The 8,978-nt window shown below is 42.0% G+C and overlaps 1 protein-coding gene across 1 annotated transcript in view; it reads right to left on the bottom strand.

The window, feature by feature from the left end:
• The window catches only part of LOC112237229 (integrin alpha-V), a 73,794-nt gene that overhangs the window by 43,590 nt on the left and 21,226 nt on the right, over positions 1-8,978 (bottom strand). Inside the window, exons 11-12 of the mRNA XM_042320023.1 lie at positions 8,344-8,396; positions 4,043-4,248 (exon numbers count right to left, since the gene is read on the bottom strand). Of these exons, the coding sequence (XP_042175957.1) occupies positions 4,043-4,248; positions 8,344-8,396 (259 nt within the window). The remainder of the gene's footprint in view (positions 1-4,042; positions 4,249-8,343; positions 8,397-8,978) is intronic.

Raw genomic sequence — 8,978 nt, 5'->3', positions numbered from 1 at the left:
TACATACATACATACATACATACCGTTGAGGCCTCATACATACATACATACATACATACCGTTGAGGCCTCATTCATACATACATACCGTTGAGGCCTCATACATACATACATACATACCGTTGAGGCCTCATACATACATAACGTTGAGGCCTCATACATACATACATACATACATACCGTTGAGGCCTCATACATACATACATACATACATACATACATACATACATACATACATACCATTGAGGCCTCATACATACATACCGTTGAGGCATCATACATACATACCGTTGAGGCCTCATACATACATACATACATACATACATACATACCATTGAGGCCTCATACATACATACATACATACATACATACATACATACATACATACATACATACATACCGTTGAGGCCTCATACATACATACATACCGTTGAGGCCTCATACATACATACATACATACCGTTGAGGCCTCATACATACATAACGTTGAGGCCTCATACATACATACATACATACATACATACCGTTGAGGCCTCATACATACATACATACATACATACATACATACATACATACATACATACATACATACATACATACATACATACATACATACATACATACATACATACATACATACCATTGAGGCCTCATACATACATACCGTTGAGGCATCATACATACATACCGTTGAGGCCTCATACATACATACATACATACATACATACATACCATTGAGGCCTCATACATACATACCGTTAAGGCATCATACATACATACCGTTGAGGCCTCATACATACATACATACATACATACATACATACATACATACATACATACATACATACCGTTGAGGCCTCATACATACATACATACCGTTGAGGCCTCACACATACATACCGTTGAGGCCTCATACATACATACCGTTGAGGCCTCATACATACATACCGTTGAGACCTCATACATACATACCGTTGAGGCCTCATACATACATACCGTTAAAACCTCATACACACATACCGTTGAAGCCTCATACATACATACATACATACATACATACATACATACATACATACATACATACATACATACCGTTGAGGCCTCATACATACATACTGTTGAGGCCTCACACATACATACCGTTGAGGCCTCACACATACATACATACATACATACATACATACATACATACATACATACATACATACATACATACATACATACATACATACATACATACCGTTAAGGCCTCATACATACATACCGTTGAGGCCTCATACATACATACCGTTGAGGCCTCATACATACATACATACCTTTGAGGCCTCATACATACATACATACATACCGTTGAGGCCTCATACATACATACATACATACCGTTGAGGCATCATTTTATTTATTTTTATTTATTTTTTATTTCACCTTTATTTAACCAGGTAGGCCAGTTGAGAACAAGTTCTCATTTGCAACTGCGACCTGGCCAAGATAAAGCATAGCAGTGTGAGCAGACAACACAGAGTTACACATGGAGTAAACAATTAACAAGTCAATAACATAGTAGAAAACAAAGGGGGGGGTCTATATAAAATGTGTGCAAAAGGCATGAGGAGGTAGGCGAATAATTACAATTTTGCAGATTAACACTGGAGTGATAAATGATCAGATGGTCATGTACAGGTAGAGATATTGGTGTGCAAAAGAGCAAGTAAATAAATAAAAACAGTATGGGGATGAGGTAGGTGAAAATGGGTGGGCTATTTACCAATAGACTATGTACAGCAGCAGCGATCGGTTAGCTGCTCAGATAGCTGATGTTTGAAGTTGGTGAGGGAGATAAAAGTCTCCAACTTCAGCGATTTTTGCAATTCGTTCCAGTCACAGACAGCAGAGTACTGGAACGAAAGGCGGCCAAATGAGGTGTTGGCTTTAGGGATGATCAGTGAGATACACCTGCTGGAGCGCGTGCTACGGATGGGTGTTGCCATCGTGACCAGTGAACTGAGATAAGGCGGAGCTTTACCTAGCATGGACTTGTAGATGACCTGGAGCCAGTGGGTCTGGCGACGAATATGTAACGAGGGCCAGCCGACCAGAGCATACAGGTCGCAGTGGTGGGTGGTATAAGGTGCTTTAGTGACAAAACGGATGGCACTGTGATAGACTGCATCCAGTTTGCTGAGTAGAGTGTTGGAAGCCATTTTGTAGATGACATCGCCGAAGTCGAGGATCGGAAGGATAGTCAGTTTTACTAGGGTAAGCTTGGCGGCGTGAGTGAAGGAGGCTTTGTTGCGGAATAGAAAGCCGACTCTTGATTTGATTTTCGATTGGAGATGTTTGATATGAGTCTGGGAGGAGAGTTTGCAGTCTAGCCAGACACCTAGGTACTTATAGATGTCCACATATTCAAGGTCGGAACCATCCAGGGTGGTGATGCTAGTCGGGCATGCGGGTGCAGGCAGCGATCGGTTGAAAAGCATGCATTTGGTTTTACTAGCGTTTAAGAGCAGTTGGAGGCCACGGAAGGAGTGTTGTATGGCATTGAAGCTTGTTTGGAGGTTAGATAGCACAGTGTCCAATGACGGGCCGAAAGTATATAGAATGGTGTCGTCTGCGTAGAGGTGGATCAGGGAATCGCCCGCAGCAAGAGCAACATCATTGATATATACAGAGAAAAGAGTCGGCCCGAGAATTTAACCCTGTGGCACCCCCATAGAGACTGCCAGAGGACCGGACAGCATGCCCTCCGATTTGACACACTGAACTCTGTCTGCAAAGTAATTGGTGAACCAGGCAAGGCAGTCATCCGAAAAACCGAGGCTACTGAGTCTGCCGATAAGAATATGGTGATTGACAGAGTCTAAAGCCTTGCCAAGGTCAATGAAGACGGCTGCACAGTACTGTCTTTTATCGATGGCGGTTATGATATCGTTTAGTACCTTGAGTGTTGCTGAGGTGCACCCGTGACCGGCTCGGAAACCAGATTGCACAGCGGAGAAGGTACGGTGGGATTCGAGATGGTCAGTGACCTGTTTGTTGACTTGGCTTTCGAAGACCTTAGATAGGCAGGGCAGGATGGATATAGGTCTGTAACAGTTTGGGTCCAGGGTGTCTCCCCCTTTGAAGAGGGGGATGACTGCGGCAGCTTTCCAATCCTTGGGCATCTCAGACGATATGAAAGAGAGGTTGAACAGGCTGGTAATAGGGGTTGCGACAATGGCGGCGGAAAGTTTCAGAAATAGGGGGTCCAGATTGTCAAGCCCAGCTGATTTGTACGGGTCCAGGTTTTGCAGCTCTTTCAGAACATCTGCTATCTGGATTTGGGTAAAGGAGAACCTGGAGAGGCTTGGGCGAGGAGCTGCCGGGGGGGCAGAGCTGTTGGTCGAGGTTGGAGTAGCCAGGCGGAAGGCATGGCCAGCCGTTGAGAAATGCTTATTGAAGTTTTCGATACATACATACATACAGTTGAGGCCTCATACATACATACCGTTGAGGCCTCATACATACATACATACATACCGTTGAGGCCTCATACATACATACATACATACCGTTGAGGCCTCATACATACATACATACATACCGTTGAGGCCTCATACATACATACATACATACCGTTGAGGCCTCATACATACATACATACCGTTGAGGCCTCATACATACATACATACCGTTGAGGCCTCATACATACATACATACATACCGTTGAGGCCTCATACATACATACATACCGTTGAGGCCTCATACATACATACATACCGTTGAGGCCTCATACATACATACATACCGTTGAGGCCTCATACATACATACATACCGTTGAGGCCTCATACATACATACATACCGTTGAGGCCTCATACATATATACCGTTGAGGCCTCATACATACATACCGCTGAGGCCTCATACATACATACCGTTGAGGCCTCATACATACATACCATTGAGGACTCATACATACCGTTGAGACCTCATACATACATACCGTTGAGGACTCATACATACCGTTAAAACCTCATACATACGGTTGAGAACTCATACATACCGTTGAAGCCATCCATATCCAGGTCCCCCAGTGTGGCGATAGAACTGCCGAAGCGTGAGTAGATCTCTGTCCCACTCAGTGTGATGGGTGTGTGGAAGGAGAAGCCTCCCTTCCCCAGGAACACAGACACCTGGCCCACCTCCCTCAGCTTCCCATCACTACCACGGTCCATGAACAGAGGGGCCCCTACAAACAGATCCACCAGCCTGAGGAGAGACAGAGACATGATTAGAGTTTACACTAACAGAAGACAAACTTCCAATGGTGGACGACTAATTCATGGTAAAAAGGCACTGCATCTCAGTGCTTGAGGCGTCACAAAAGACACCCTGGTTCGATTACGTGATTGGGAGTCCCATAGGGCTGGCGCACAATGTCCCAGCGTCGTCCTGGGTTTCGTTCCGGGGGTAAGCCGTCATTGTAAATAAGAATTTGTTGAGTTGAAATAATAGGTTCCTAATTCATGGTATTTTGCAGCACTAAAAATAACACAGCGATATGTACTTTAAAATGCTCAGGCTCAGACAGAGACGGATATTTCTATGAGATATAAAGTACACCCTCTTATTAACATTTTGGGCTGGTTTCCCGAACATAGACTAAGCCTAGCACTGTACTATGAAACATGCTCCATTTAAAGTGTTTATTTAGTCCAGTAATAGTAATTCATATGTTTTATGAAACCAACTCTTCTTCTTTGTTTTTTTTGTCTAACAATTGACCATGTACAATATTTGGGCTTTTATGGACTTGATCTCCACCACATATTTAAAAATATCCCCTAAGTGATATTGGCACTGCAATTGAAGCACGAATGTTATGACATAACCTACTTTAAAAATCAGCCCAGATATTACAGCTGCATCTGTGTGTATTTAGAGTGAGTAAATATGTGTTCATCATATTTAAAACGTATGGATGGTAAACTGTAACTAATTCAGCCAACATCTTTCAGCTGCATCTGAAAGCAGCCCGGACTCAGGAGAGGACGTGAAGCCATGACGGCTGTATAATTAACCGGCCTGTCATCTTCTTGAGATAAATTAAACACTGCAACAGGACATGAAAGTCTCATTTGCCTTGAGTGGATCCCAACACTTCTAAAAGCTCTCTTTACCATTAATAAACATCCTGAAGGGTTGTGTTCATTAGGAAACAGAGGGGGACAAACAGGGAGGGAATAACTCTGTACCAATCTAAATGCTTATATTAACCCCCACTGTACCAAACTAAATGTTATATTAACCCTGCTGTACCAAACTAAATGTAATATTAACCCCCACTGTACCAAACTAAATGCTAGGTTTATATTAACCCCCACTGTACCAAACTAAATGCTTATATTAACCCCCACTGTACCAAACTAAATGCCTGACTGATATTAACCCCGCTGTACCAAACTAAATGTTAAATTAACCCCGCTGTACCAAATTAATGTTATATTAACCCCGCTGTACCAAACTAAATGTTATATTAACCCCGCTGTACCAAACTAAATGTTATATTAACCCCGCTGTACCAAACTAAATGTTTATATTAATCCCCACTGTACCAAACTAAATGCTTATATTAACCCTCGCTGTACCAAACTAAAAGGCTTATATTAACCCCCACTGTACCAGACTAAATGCTTATATTAACCCCGCTGTACCAAACTAAACGTTATATTAACCCCCGCTGTACCAAACTAAATGCATAAATTAACCCCGCTGTCCCAAAGTAAATGCTAGGCTTATATTAACCCCGCTGTACCAAACTAAATGCTAGGCTTATATTAACCCCGCTGTACCAAACTAAATGCTAGGCTTATATTAACCCCGCTGACCAAACTAAATGCTTATATTAACCCCGCTGTACCAAACTAAATGCTTATATTAACCCCGCTGTACCAAACTAAATGCTTATATTAACCCCGCTGTACCAAACTAAATGCTATGCTTAAATTAACCCCGCTGTACCAAACTAAATGCTTATATTAACCCCCACTGTACCAAACTAAATGCTAGGCTTAAATTAACCCCGCTGTACCAAACTAAATGCTAGACTTAAATTAACCCCGCTGTACCAAACTAAATGCTTATATTAACCCCGCTGTACCAAACTAAATGCTAGGCTTAAATTAACCCCACTGTACCAAACTAAATGCTAGGCTTATATTAACCCCGCTGTACCAAACTAAATGCTAGGCTTATATTAACCCCGCTGGACCAAACTAAATGCTTATATTAACCCCGCTGTACCAAACTAAATGCTAGGCTTATATTAACCCCGCTGTACCAAACTAAATGCTTATATTAACCCCCGCTGTACCAAACTAAATGCTTATATTAACCCCCGCTGTACCAAACTAAATGCTAGGCTTAAATTAACCCCCACTGTACCAAACTAAATGCTTATATTAACCCCGCTGTACCAAACTAAATGCTAGGTTTATTTTAACCCCCGCTGTACCAAACTAAATGCTTATATTAACCCCCGCTGTACCAAACTAAATGCTAGGCTTAAATTAACCCCCACTGTACCAAACTAAATGTTATATTAACCCCCGCTGTACCAAACTAAATGCTAGGTTTATATTAACCCCACTGTACCAAACTAAATGTTATATTAACCCCCGCTGTACCAAACTAAATGCTTATATTAACCCCCACTGTACCAAACTAGATGCCTGACTCATATTAACCCCGCTGTACCAAACTAAATGTTAAATTAACCCCGCTGTACCAAACTAAATGTTATATTAACCCCCTGTGACAAACTAAATGTTAAATTAACCCCGCTGTACCAAACTAAATGTTATATTAACCCCGCTGTACCAAACTAAATGTTATATTAACCCCGCTGTACCAAACTAAATGTTATATTAACCCCGCTGTACCAAACTAAATGTTATATTAACCCCGCTGTACCAAACTAAATGTTATATTAACCCCGCTGTACCAAACTAAATGTTATATTAACCCCCGCTGTACCAAACTAAATGCTAGGTTTATATTAATCCCCACTGTACCAAACTAAATGCTTATATTAACCCTCGCTGTACCAAACTAAATGCTAGGCTTATATTAACCCCCACTGTACCAGACTAAATGCTGATATTAACCCCCGCTGTACCAAACTAAACGCTTATATTAACCCCCGCTGTACCAAACTAAATGCATAAAAATGCTGTCCCAAACTAAATGCTAGGCTTATATTAACCCCCGCTGTACCAAACTAAATAGGCTTATATTAACCCCGCTGTACCAAACTAAATGCTAGGTTTATATTAACCCCGCTGTACCAAACTAAATGCTAGGTTTATATTAACCCCGCTGTACCAAACTAAATGCTTATATTAACCCCGCTGTACCAAACTAAATGCTTATATTAACCCCGCTGTACCAAACTAAATGCTAGGTTTATATTAACCCCCGCTGTACCAAACTAAAAGCTTAAATTAACCCCGCTGTACCAAACTAAATGCTTATATTAACCCCCGCTGTACCAAACTAAATGCTTATATTAACCCCGCTGTACCAAACTAAATGCTAGGCTTAAATTAACCCCGCTGTACCAAACTAAATGCTAGGCTTAAATTAACCCCCGCTGTACCAAACTAAATGCTAGGCTTATATTAACCCCGCTGTACCAAACTAAATGCTTATATTAACCCCCGCTGTACCAAACTAAATGCTTATATTAACCCCGCTGTACCAAACTAAATGCTGTACCAAACTAAATGCTTATATTAACCCCGCTGTACCAAACTAAATGCTTATATTAACCCCCACTGTACCAAACTAAATGCTTATATTAACCCCCGCTGTACCAAACTAAATGCTTATATTAACACCCACTGTACCAAACTAAATGCTAGGCTTAAATTAACCCCCGCTGTACCAAACTAAATGCTTATATTAACCCCGCTGTACCAAACTAAATGCTTATATTAACCTCCGCTGTACCAAACTAAATGCTAGGTTTATATTAACCCCCACTGTACCAAACTAAATGCTTATATTAACTCCTGGTGTACCAAACTAAATGCTTATATTAACCCCCGCTGTACCAAACTAAATGCTAGGCTTATATTAACCCCCGCTGTACCAAACTAAATGCTAGGCTTATATTAACCCTCGCTGTACCAAACTAAATGCTTATATTAACCCCCGCTCTACCAAACTAAATGCTAGGCTTATATTAACCCCCGCTGTACAGCCATATAGGCGTGTCTGTGATGGCCAATACAGTCCGGCTTGGATTGCTGCTCGTCCAATCAGCATCCAAACAACCAGTTTTTTATAAACATCATTGCTTACCCATCATTATTGAGGTCGGTCGCTGCCACTGAATGGCCAAAGTAGGCAGCCATCTGAGGAAACAGAGAAATACAATGAGATCTTCCAGGGATCGTATAGCCTACTCACTATTTCTCCATAGACTCCACCGTCAGGATCGAAATATGGATTACCACAGTTCCATATATAACAGTATAGCTTCCGTCTCATCTCCTCGCCCTGACCCGGGCTCGAACCAGGGACCCTCTTGCACACGTCGACAACAGCCACCCCTCGAAGCATCGTTACCCATCGCTCCACAAAAAGCCGAGGCCCTTGCAGAGCAAAGGGGAACAACTACTTCCAAGGTCATCGGAGCGAGTGACATCACCGATTGAAACGCTATTAGTGCTGCCTCCGCCCGCTACGCTAGCCGTTTCACATCGGTTACTGGGACAGATTCCTTCGAGCACACATGTATACAGAACAGTGAGTCTACAAATGATGAGTGCATCCAAAGCAGAACTAGCTACAAAGCAGCACAAAGAGAGTAGGTGGTATATCAGAGCTCTTCTCCGTATGTCTCTGTGTAGGTGGGATAAACGGTCAAAAACGAAAAGCATATCAATTGTGTCAGCATTTCTACCGTCCTGTTGGCTCGGAGTCGGCACACACAC

This window comes from Oncorhynchus tshawytscha, linkage group LG03 (assembly GCF_018296145.1).
Source record: "Oncorhynchus tshawytscha isolate Ot180627B linkage group LG03, Otsh_v2.0, whole genome shotgun sequence".
NCBI lineage: Eukaryota > Metazoa > Chordata > Actinopteri > Salmoniformes > Salmonidae > Oncorhynchus > Oncorhynchus tshawytscha.
This window is presented reverse-complemented; position numbering and strand designations above follow the sequence as displayed.